At 44.7% G+C, this 12533-nt stretch overlaps 1 protein-coding gene across 1 annotated transcript in view; it reads left to right on the top strand.

The window, feature by feature from the left end:
- nuak2 (NUAK family, SNF1-like kinase, 2) overlaps nucleotides 1–12533 on the top strand; it is a 43463-nt gene that overhangs the window by 16408 nt on the left and 14522 nt on the right. The window contains exons 2-3 of the mRNA XM_059949823.1: nucleotides 5388–5508; nucleotides 11458–11462. Coding sequence (XP_059805806.1) covers nucleotides 5388–5508; nucleotides 11458–11462 — 126 coding nt within the window. The remainder of the gene's footprint in view (nucleotides 1–5387; nucleotides 5509–11457; nucleotides 11463–12533) is intronic.

Here is a 12533-nt window from a genome sequence, read left to right as displayed (position 1 = left end):
ACAAGGAAATTCATCGCACCCTGGTGTAATCTAATCTATAATTTTTATCAGAAACACAAGAGGTTCTGCAGATGCCGGAAATCCAGAGCAACACGCACACACAATGCTGTAGGAACTCAGCAGGTCAGGTGGCATCTATTAAAAGGAATAAACAGTCAATGTTTAAGGCCGGGACCCTTGGTCAGATTTTATCAACTGTCTCAAATCTCCAGTTTCCTATTCCCTTTGCTACCTTCATCACTCCCTCCATCCTTGCTGTCCTTCAGTTCTGATGTACTTCTGGTGTTGGTCACTCCACCATAGCTTGCCATGAACGTACCAACCTAGGATTTAACCTCTGGCATTTCTTTCTCAAAACCTTGCAGCTCTACCTGCCTTCCTTGCAGAGGGTCCTTGAAACCTACCTCTTCCTCTGGATTTTTGGTCATCTTGCCCAATGTATGGCAAGGCTTTGTTTAATAACTACATCTGTGAAGTGCTGAGGAATGAAGACCATAAGACATAGGAGCAGAATTAGGCTATTCAGCCTATCGCGTCTACTCTCCCATTCCAACATGACTGATTATATTATCCCTTTCATCCCCATTCTTCTGTCTTTTCCTCATAACCTTGAACTCCTTTACTAATCAAGAACCTATGAACCTCCAACTAAATATACCCAGTGACTTGGCCTCCACAACTGCCTGTGGCAATGAATTCCACCAATTCACTACCCTCTGGCTAAGGAAATTCCTTCTCATCTTTGTTCTAAAGGGACTTCCTTCTATTCTGAGGCTGAGCCCTCTGATCCTACTGTAGGAAACATAATCTCCACCTCTACACCACTCTATCTAGGCTTTACAATGTTCAACAGGTTTCAGGAGATCCATTCCCCCTTATTCTTCTAAACTCAATGAATATACTCCCAGAGCCACAAAATTTTCCTCATACTTTAACCCTTTTATTCCCAGGATCATTCTCGTGAACCACCTCTAGACCATCTCCAACACTAACACATCCTTTCTTAGATAAGGGGCCCAAAACTGCTCACAGTATTCCTCGTGCGGTCTAACCAATGCCTTATGAAGCCTTGTTTTTATATTCTAGGAATACAAAGGTGGAAAATGCAAGCTGTTCTGTCACCACCGGAGACGGACTCTTGGTGGAAAAAGTCACATGTCAGTCATTTGGCTGAACGTAGGCCGACTGACAGACCTGTGTCTATTTACATTGAATCTCTTCAAGCGAAAGCAACCCAGCTGACTGGCTTCATGTAAAAGGGCGTCACGGATTTGTGCCAAACTCTAATCGCCATTCCAGATGCCTTCCTCCCTCTGTTGTCAAGGTGACCAGGATCAATGGTGTTGAATTAGGTTTTGTTTAGTGTGTGGTTTCAGGATCACTGCAGTCCCTGGTCCTTTCCCAGGAGACCTGTTTGTTCTGCGGGAATTCCCGCCCTAAGTTTCCACCCTGATAAGCTCCAATAAAAAAGTTTTGCATAATAGCCTGTGACCTCAGACAGATGCAGAGATGGCTTTGCCAGAGATAGCCTGATGGGCTGTCAGTTTGGGTCAAATGTACAGAACCCGATTTTTTTTTAAACTTCTAAATTCTGAAGCTGAGGGACAAGAGATTCCCCTGGGTTCAGTGTCCTGGGATTTGTGAAGTGTGCCAGTGTATGAAAGAGCCCTGCATTCTAACATTTTTCACATCGGTCTCTATCAGGAACGTCAGCATTCTAAAGCTCCCAGTCTGGAAAGGCCCAATGTGTCCAGAGGCCCCTTGTGTTCGTTTAAGTAGCTATTGATTTTGCAGATGTAGAGAATACGAAACAATTACTTTGCGTATAGCAAGCTCCCACATACTCCATTTTTGAAAATCTCTTCATGCAATGTGGATTGAAGTGTAATTATTGACTGCGGTAGTGCAGCTGTTAACACAGCACTCTCTGGCGCTAGTGACTGGGGGGTTCAATTTTTGCTGCTGTCTGTAAGGAGTTTGTATGTTCTCCCCCATGACTGCAGGGGTTTCCTCTGGGTGCTCCGGCATAGCAAAGGTGTATATGCTAGTAAGTTGTGGGCACGCTAAGTTGGCGCCAGAAGCCTAGGGGTTATTGCTGGCTGCCCCCAGCATGTCCTCAGACTGTGTTCATCGTTGATGCAAATAGTACATTTCACTGTAGGTTTCGATATACTTATAGCAAATAGAGCTAAATAGAGACAGTTCCTCTTGACACTGCAGCACTCCCTAGGAATTCCTTACCTCCTGGCTGTTATCTAGCTTGACCCCAAGTCGAAAGGTTGGAAAAGAAATGGGCCCGGTGCCCTGTCAAAACAAGCCCCACTTAGTTGACTTCTTAAAAGGTCGAGAAATGAAGCACCAAAATTAATTTGCTGATTGTGGAAAATATCCCTAGGATATATAATGACTCCCCACTTAAAACACTTGGCCTCAGCAGAGAGGTCATAACTACAGGTTAGAGCGGTTGTGATCTGTTTACCCGGCCTTCAGTTTTGAGTAGATCATCATTTTTTCTTGCCAATTGTATAGACCCCTTCACAGTCTGCCTATCAATTTCACTGCTCTTCTCCCTATCTGTTCTTCCTGGACATCAATAAATTGTACTTTTTTAAAAATTCTTTTTCTGTGTTCTCTTACTTAACCAGCACTTATTAATTATCTCTGTATCTTCATCCAGTGCCCCGACCTCTGCGTTTCTATCTCCTGAGTCATCTCTGATTTTTATTGCTCCACCATGTGTTGCTGTGACTTCAGCTGCTGAGCCTCGGCTCTGAAATTCCCAGCTGAATCTTTCTGACCAGAGCACTCCCACGCCAGATTTCACCCCCCACCCCCCCCCCCCAGCCATGCCTTTGATCACCTGCCCAATGGTGGGAGTATCAAATTCCATTTGATAATGTCCCCTTGAAGCTCTGCGGTGCGCTGCTTCACAATTGGGGAGATTAGAAAATACAAAAGAGATTCAGATGCTGGACACTGGAAGTCAAATATTAGCAGGTGCAACAATATCTGCGGAGAGAGAAATTGATTAAACTTTTCATGTGGACGATCTTCTGAGTTCTGATGAAGCCTGAAGTGACTCTGTCCTTCTCTGTTGCCTGAACAGTAGTGTTACTGTCATTTTCTTAATTTATTGGTACTTGGCATCCTGACTGGTTGAACCAGAATTGGGCTCATTATCACTGACATACATTGTGAAATTTGTTTTTGCAGCAGCAGTACAATGCAATCACAAAAATTAGCATAAGTTACAATGAGAGCATATTTTTGAGGAAAAAGGAAATTAGTGTGTAAAGAGCAGAATAGGTCTTGTTTATGAGATCTGATGGCAGAAGGGAAGACTAATCTTGGTCTGGTATGGCAACTCGATTGCACAGGAACGTAAGCTACAGAGAGTAGTATACTAGGCCCAACAGATCACAGGCATGTTGCTACCTACCATTAGCAGTATCCGCAGGAGGCATTGCCTCAGGAAAGCAAAGTCTGTCGTCAAAGATCCCCACCACCCAGGCTCTGCCACCTTCTCACAACTACCATCAGACATGAGGTACAGAAGCGGGAAGTCCCACACCAACGGGTTCAAGAGCAGCTACTTCCCTTCAACCATTCAGTTCTTGAACCAACTGGCCAAACCCTAATCATTGCAGTTTAGCATCAACATGCTGTTTTGATCACTTTGCACTAAAATTGACCTTTTTTTTGTTCTGATTGTGTTTGGTAAAAATTGTGTGTATGCTTTTTTTGTTGTCGTGATGTTGTGTTCCTGTAATGTAGCAGCAAGTAAGTTTCTTTTTGGTTGCACCTATGTATAGGTGTCCTTGTGTCTGTACATGATGGTAGGTTTAGCTTTGACTTGGCCCAGATACTGGAACTACTTTGGGAGTCTGAATCCCATATCTACCCTGCTTTTCTGCTGCTGAGAACGAATGTGGAGACTCGGCAATGCGCACGGACTCAGAAATACAGCTTGGTAAACAACAAGCAGCCTTTCTGTAGTAGGAGTGATCTTTAACAAGAAGTACTCAGTAAAAGCTACAGTACTGGAATTGAGTCACAGAGCACCTGTCACAGGGAGGGCAAGTAAAGCTCCTCCGGTGAGGGCTGGTTCTGTTGACAGTCAAGGTCAGTGTTTATATTCCCACTCCAGGAACTGGTTGTCTTATTTCTCAGATTCCTATACCTTGATTCACTTCTTGTGCTGCCTTCACAATTGAGTTGTTGGCTTAGGGACTTTGACCTGAAATGTTAACTGTTTTGCTTTCTGCAGATGCTGTCCAACCTGTTGAGCAGTTCCAGCACTTTTTGTTTTAATTTCAGATGTTACAGCTACCCTGCCAACAGTAAACTGTACTAATAAATTTTAAATTGCCCAATAGCTGTTCACTTCGCTTAAACAGTGGTATAGTGGCTAGCATAACACTATTACAGATGTCCAGATTCTACTGAGCCCGAGCCACACCTCCGCCATTACCACCTCTGGTCTTGTGGCTGCATCCATTTCTGAAGATGCACAGTGGACTGCAGTTGGCGGAAGTGAAGACCCTGATCGCTTGCAACCGACTGAGAGCTCTTGTTATCAAGGGCACTCCCCAATGTTTGCAGAAGATTAGTATCCTGCTCAAGGAGTAGGTGTGACTTCAAGAAGAAGAGCTGTTTGGTTTATTACCACATAATGTACTGAGATGCAGTAAAAAGCCTGTCAATAAGTTTTGGTAAATTTGACAAAAGAAGAGGAGGAGTTTAATGAGCTTGTCCTGGAGCTTAGATAGCTGATGTATGATTGGTTTTCCATCATATCTGAAGGCAACAGAGAAACCTGTGCAGAAAAGTTTTTAAAGTGGAAAAGCACTTGGTGCAGTTCCACTCTCTTGACCTTGGAAGTCCGGGGTCCAGTGGTATGAGGAATTGCCAGAACTGGGGTCTCCCTTGGGTCTCCCAGTGTGACCATGACTACGACTGTGCCTTGTCATACCCTTCGCTCCCCACAAAGCACTGCAGAATTGCCCTCGTGGCTGTGGGATCGCACTGTTGATCCTATCCACTCAGTCTGCCAGGGCTGATTTTGCATGCTAGGACAGGGCCCCTGTTTACCCTCATCTGGTTTGACCACTCTGTCAAAGCAGAGTGCCAGGGTGTGACCCCTGCAGCATGCAAACAGCTACTTGGAACCACGGATAAGAGCTGAGTGTCTGAGTGACTAAAGGAAGTCAGCTAACCCAGGATGGCCCCTTTACCAGAGGTGCAGAAAATCAACCTCAGGGTAGTATTTGGCGTTTTGCTAATAAATGTACTTCAAATCCAAGGAAGGATCTAGCCATGGTTTTGAAATAGCAGAAGTTCATTGTTACTCAGTTGGTTTTAAAGGAGTCTGTTTCTTATTCCTGCAGGTGGCCATTAAGTCAATCCGCAAAGACAAGATCAAGGATGAACAGGACCTGGTTCACATCCGCAGGGAAATTGAGATAATGTCATCGCTCAATCACCCACACATCATTAACATCTATGAAGGTAGGCCTGGGTTTGAGATTTGTGTCTTGTGTGGTCTCATTAATGGAAGCTTCAGGAGTTCCATTAATGACATTTTCCATCACAATACAATTTAAATAACTTCGGGTTAAATTGTGCCTAATTTTCTTGGGTAAATTGGTTGCTTAAGATGGTCGTCTGGAAGGATTGTTGCCTAAGTTTGATAGGCTATGCTGTAAAGGAATTAATGCACTGACACATTCCAGTCACCTCTGTTGGGTTGGAAGTAAGTTGCTGCTGATCCTAAGGAACTGACTTAAGATGATGATTGGTTGAGACAACTGAGGGTTGCTTTCTCCTGCATCTGCAGAAGTTGTTGTCTCTTCAGATATCTTTCAGATGGGCTGCTAACTGGAAACATCTGCTCTCTATGTTAGATACAAAAGATTGCTGTGGCATTATTTCGAAGATCGGGCAAGTTCTCCCCAGTGTCCTGGCCAATATTCATACCTCAATGAGCATCTATAAACAGATTATCTGGTCGCGAAAACATTCCTGTATTTGGAATTTTCTTGCGCACAAACTGTCTGCCACGTTTCCTACGTCACAGCAGTGACTACACACAAAGTGCTTAATTGGCTGTGAAGTTCTTTGAGACATAGTGAAGTTGTGAAAAGAAAAATTGAAATGCAGGTCCCTGACCTTTCACCAACAATGGGCCTAATGTCTGTTTCAAATTCCCCCTTCTGGTTCTGGTTTGCTGGAGTCCTATTCCTACATTGAGGTGGGAAGGGATGGGGGTGGGCTGTCAAGCTTGACAATCTCCCTAACCGTAAAGGGGGATGTTCAGTCTGGCCTGTGTGAATGCTCCTCCAAAATACAGGCCTTTCTTTGTGTGTGATCTCGGATTGCGAGCATCAGTCAGTAGCTGGTGTATTTGGAAGGGTTATACATCCTGACATGAGCCCAGTGCCCATCCATGGCACATTGCGATATCTTCTCCACTCCTCCCTCCCACACTGCTCTCCCCCAACTCCAGGACCCAGTGCCTTCAGTAGGTAAGGTGGCGCAAGCTGAGAGAAAACAGGCCGCTTGTTCCCCACACCCTCAACTCAATCCCTCCCAAAAACGGCGGCTGCAACCAAAATGCCTGCTGACTGCAGAGCTCATTGGCTGCTCAGAGTTCACCTGTAATCTTAGACGGTCTGCGTGTGCGTGAGCAATAGTCCATGGGGGAGATGGATCTGGTTTGTGTAAAGTGTGCAGCTGTCTCCAATACTTCCAATAACTCCTCTGGCAGCCTTCCCATCCTTGATCTTTGAATAAAAATGTTGTATGGGGGGTTTTTTTTAAGCTTTTAAATGGGTTGTAAAGCACACAGCATGGCTTGATTTATGAAGTGCCTCTCAAGTCTCTTTAACAAATAGCTCTCATCATGGGAGCCATTGGAAATGCTTGTGGTGACACTTGTACATTTGCAGGGTCAGCTCCTCGCTTGTCCCTGCGCCGTGCCGTTGTGAAACGTGAGGGGTGGTGTCACCTTCTGTTGCACAGCTCCCCAGAGAGCCGGCGCAAGCCCCTGGTCTTTGCTGAATTGTCTGTCCCTCTCGCGCCGGTGACCCAGGCACAGGCGGTGAGCTTGCTCGGCACCTTCTATTTGACTGGCCCCAACCTCCCATGGTCCTCCTGCTAGCAGGCATGCATGTAGACAAGTTCAAGTTTAAAGACCTGGGAGAGAGTGGGTCTCTACGTTTCCCTGTGGAGATGAGAATCTAAGCCTCAGGTCAGCCCCAGGTCTCTGCTCAGTTGCTGCATGGCTCTGGGTCAGATACAAAACCAGGGACCATAAGATATAGCAGCAGAGTTAGGCCGTTTGGCCCATTCAGTCTACTCTGCTATTAAATTTTGAATATTTTTAACCCCCATTCACCCACCTTCTCCTCATAACTCTTAACCCTTTTACCAATCAACAATTAATCAATTTCTGTCTTCAGTGCATCCAATGTCCACAGGCCCCTGTGGCAACACATTTCATAGGCTTGCCACCCTCCGGCTGAAGAAATTCCTCCTCACCTCAATTTTAAAGGGAAGCTTTAAAGTTCATATCCTAGACTCTCCCTCTCATGGGGGATCCTCACCACACCCACGCCTTTAAAACCTTCAAGTATCGGTAGGATTCAATGAGGTTTTTTCACCCATCCACGCAGGCCCAGAGCCATCAAACACTCATTGTACGTTGGGCCTTTCATTTCTGGGAGCACTCGTGTAAACCGCCTTTGGACCGTCTCCTGTGCCAGCACACCCACCCTTAGATCCAAGGCCCTATCCCAAAATGCATCTTGCAGGGAGAGAAAAGAGTGGTTTTTTTAAAACAAAACATTGAACAGATGCTGCAGCACTCTTTATAATGCTTGCCCACTTGATAAGGCCATGAAACAATTAAAAGATGACAGTGATTGATGTGTGTTCTGGCTGTTACTGAGTCAGCTGTATCGTGACAAGCCACTATAAGAAAGTGCCCCATATTGCATTTCCTTGTAGTGCTGAGTGCTCTATGTTGTTGTAATGAGGGAATGGGCCTGGCACAAGATCGAAACTTGAGCCTTTTCCTTCTTTCTCTCGTTCCCTTGCTGCCTGTAAGGGGAAATTCCACAAACCTAATGTTTGTTTGCTGTTTTAACAAAAGCCTGGCCAAAAGGAAATTGCTGACCTTCTCCAAGGTTGGAGTGTTTTGTGAATTTTCACATTCTTTCTCGCTAGTGTGCATTCCATTAACCATTTATCCCTCCAATCACGTTGAAATCCCGTTATTGCCATGACTTCATTGGATGGAAATGAGGAAAGTTTCCACTTATTTGGGTAATGTCCTCTTCCTGTGCTGTCTGCTCCTTGTCATAAACAAACCTTCGCTTGCTTGTGGTTTCTTGGGGATTTTGAATTTGTTCTCTCGACCTGCCTCCTTTCTCCTTCAGATGACACCCAGCGGCTGGAGGAACTTGGCAGGTCAGGCATCTACAGAAGTTGCACTTGTAGACGGAAGTTTATTCCCGTACATCTACGGGAGAGAAAAAAAAAATCCATATTTATTCCCTTCTGTAGATGCTGCCTGATTAGCTACATTCCTCCAGCAGTTTGTGTGCACTGCCCAAGGTTTCCAGCATCTGCAGTACCTCCTGTGTTAAGGTGCTGGTTTGTGGCCTTTTCGAAGATGATGGGTCTCCAGCACCAATGGCTAAATCTCCAAAGTGTGATCACGGACTGGGACCTTGCATGGTCATGGTGACTTCCAGCGAGTTCAAGATGTGCTGGAACTCTCTACTGGCCACTGAGTCATTGCGGTTGGCCACCGTGATGTAGGAAGTGTAGAAGGCGCTAGGCTTGTGCTACGGGGAAGTTCTGAAGAGGTGCTGCCTCCCCAGAGGTACGGCCCATCACATGAGGTATTAAGCCTCGTAGTACAAGCGTATTAAGTGCTTTTCTTGGCTGCATGTAAAACATTCCATCGTCTCACTGTTCGGAAGTGGAGCAAGTGAGTTCAACCCACTACTCTCGCCAATACCCTCCTCCAAAAAAAAAAGCAGCTTTCTTTACTTATTATCGTTCTTTGTAGGAGCCTGCTGCTCACAAACTGGCAGCCATGTTTCTGACGTTACAAGGGTGCCAAAGACGAATGTAAAGCAAGGTGCCGGAGAAAAGGCCCGCCATATTATGAAGGATCCTACCCACGCTGCTTGTGGACTGTTTGACCCACTCCCTTCAGGGAAGGGGCTAGGGCGCATCCACACCAGGACCACTAGGTTCAAATAGTTACTTCCCTCAAACCATCAATACCTTCACCCATTAAACCAGTCCACCACATTACCCAACATCACTTCATCTGCGTACAGTTAGTCTATGTGTACAGCAGTTAATTGCACGTTTACATGCTATATGATTGCTTTATATATTGTGTTCTTTATGCTTATTGTGTTTTTTATACTGCATTAGATCTAGAGTAACAATCATTTTATTCTCCTTTACACACGAGTTGAAGGATGATAATAAATAATCTTGAAAAATGAGGGTACCTCTAGGGCAGGGCTTGCTCTCTTGTGTTCCATAAGATCGCCTCCCATGATTTCCCTGAAAGCGAGGGAGTTCCATTAGCCAATGTGTGGCCAGGTAAATAAAGGTTTCAAAGAAAAGGAGTGGCCTTTTAGATTTGTTGACGATAACATCCAGGACAAACCATCGCTGTCTCTGTTGACTCAGAAAGTTCTCTATTCTTTTTTGCCCTTCCTCTCTGCAGTTGTCTGAGTCTTTTTGTGCCTGACCGGTTTTGTCTTCAGTAACAGAGAAGCCAAAAAAGTACAGAGGCTCAGATCTGGTTTAAAAGCAGAAATTGCCAGAAGCGCTCAGCAGATCGGGCGGCATCAGTGGAAGGAGAAACAGAGTTAAAGTTTCAGATTTAGTGAACTTGATGACCAGTGGAGAACTTTCCTCAAACCCACAGGCTGGAAAGCTTCAATGATTGTATATTCAGGGTCCTGCACTCTTCTCGTACTGCCATCCATGGACTGGTATTGTACAATACGACTAGGAAAATAATTCAGTGCCTGATCATGTGCATTAATAACCACTCACAATCCAGTTAGTTGACCTTTACTGACCATGAAACTGCTAAAGTTTATATTACGTCTATCGATAAGGATTAAATGTTTATCTGTCAGGATTGCCAACTTTCTTCCACTGGGCAACTTCAGTAGGAAGTGTAATTTCACTTTGACACTGTGAATAGACATATCCTGTACGCTGATCCTACATTAGGAGCAGTGCATCTTTACACTGTCAACATGCACAGTTTTTACACCGTCCCAGCCATTCTCTCTCTCTCCCCCCCCCCCCCCCACCAATATCTCTTCCAGAGTTCAGTGATGTAGTGCAAGCCTTCAACCTGTGTTCATCTGTGCATTTGGCAACCCCCTTTCCTTGACCACCGCCAGCTTTTGCAGGCTAAATTTCTCTGCCTCTCCACTGGGAAGATTTTCCTAAAGCTACCTTCAGCCTTGCCAAAACCTCCTGCTTTGCCTCATTGGCAGATCTGCGTTTGAGAGTGCTGCCGAACTGCAAGTTCTAATTTAATAAAGTTCTGAACCAGTGAATTCCAAACGTGTGGTGAATGCATTTCATTTGCCTCCCAGTGTGAATGCTGAACCTTGCACGTGGATTTTGTTTTTGATGTTTGTTTTACTGTTGATCTAAAATCAGTGGCTTGCATTTAAATTGCTTGATATGGCGAGCAGCTTCTTCTCTCAACACTCAGTGGCCATTTTATTGGGTACACATACTCGTTAATCCAAATGTATCATCAGCCAATCATGTGGGAGCAACTCAATGTATAAAAGTTTGCAGATTTTGATCAAGAGGTTGTTTTTTTTTTGTTTAGACCAGACATCAGAATGGGGATGAAATGAGACTGGTGACTTTAACCATGGAGTGGGTGGTTGAGTATTTCAGAAACTGCTGATCTCCTGGGATTTTCATGCACAGCAGTCTCCAGAGTTTACGGAGGATAGTGCGAGAAACAAAAAAATATCCAGTGAGCGGTAGTTCCGTGGCCAAAAACACATTCTTAATGAGAAAGGTGAGAGGAGAATGGCCAGGCTGGTTCACCCTGACAGTAATTCAAAATAATAATGCATTACAACAGCGGTGTGCGGAAGAGCATCCCTAGATGCACAACACATCGAGCCTTGAAGTGGATGAGCTGCAGCAGCAGAAGACCACACCGCTCCACTCCTACAAAGTGGCAACTGAGTATCTTATGGAAAGAGGGAGGTTCTTGGCCCTTTGCTGTGTGTTGCTGAGAAAATTTTGAGTTGCCAACCTTTCATTAGCGTTATCTGATCATCATCTTGTTGTGGAGTGGAGTGTTTTTATTTCGGGTTCATGTGAATGACATTGAAACTGCAGGATGGTGGCTGATTTTTTTTTCTCTTCTTTTGCTTCCAGCCATTTGATGTGGCATAGGTGGGCGGGCTAATGTGTCGTAGGCTGCCATAACTACAGCTTCACGTCAAGTTTGAGGCACGTCTGCAGTGAGCAGGCAATGAGCATCTATTGGAATTCACTGGAAATCGGGGTTGTTTCATTCCCATGTCTTTGTTTTTAATTCTGTCTTCTCTGGGGACTTGATTCCCTGGACTTCCCTGTAAAATGGTCAATGGTTGACCTCTTGATGCCAACCCAAGGTGTGAAAGCTGCATCTTTATGATTGTCCTCAGTTGACACAGGCCAGCCTATGATTTAAATGATTGGGTGACAATGCTGGAGCCTGCATACATCAGAGTGGGAAGGGGGAAAGATGATCAGTCAGGTTATTTATAACGTTTATATTTTAAATGAACGTGGGTTCAATAAGATCACTTTCTTTCTCATTTCTTTTTCTGAATTTGGAGGTATGTATTACCTTTGTCTAAGCCCATATAATACAGGAGCAGAATTAGGCCATTCAGCCCATCGAGTCTGCTCTGCCATTTCATCATGGCTGATCAGCCCCAGTCTCCTGCCTTCTCCCCACATGCCTGACTAATCAAGAATCTATCAACCTCTGCCTTAAATATACCTAAAACATTTGGCCTCCAGAGCCCCCTCCATGAATTTCACAGATTCACCACTCTCCGGCTAAAGAAATACCTCTTCATCTCCATTCTAAAAGGACGTCCCTCTATTCTGAGGCTGTCGTCTGGTCTTAGACTCCCTCACCACAGGAAACATCCTCTCCACATCCACTCTATTGAGGCCTTTCAACATTTGCTATGTTTCAATGAGGTCAGCCCTCTTTCTTCTGAATTCCAGTGAGTAAAGGCCCAGAACCGTCAAACGTTCAGAAGTTGTCTTCGCACTTTGGTTATTTGTCAGATTCGTTTGTGTGTAGTAGTTTTGTAAATTCTATAGTATTCCTTTAGTTTCCTGTAGTTGTCTGCAAGAAAATTAATTTCAAGGTTGTATTTGGTGACATATGTACTTTGATAATACATTTTATTTTGACTTTGACTTTAACTGCAACAACTGCACTCAAAACAAAG

The sequence above is a fragment of the Hypanus sabinus genome, chromosome 25, assembly GCF_030144855.1.
Source record: "Hypanus sabinus isolate sHypSab1 chromosome 25, sHypSab1.hap1, whole genome shotgun sequence".
Lineage (NCBI taxonomy): Eukaryota > Metazoa > Chordata > Chondrichthyes > Myliobatiformes > Dasyatidae > Hypanus > Hypanus sabinus.
Note: the sequence above shows the minus strand (reverse complement) of the source record. Positions and strands in the feature narration are given on the sequence as shown.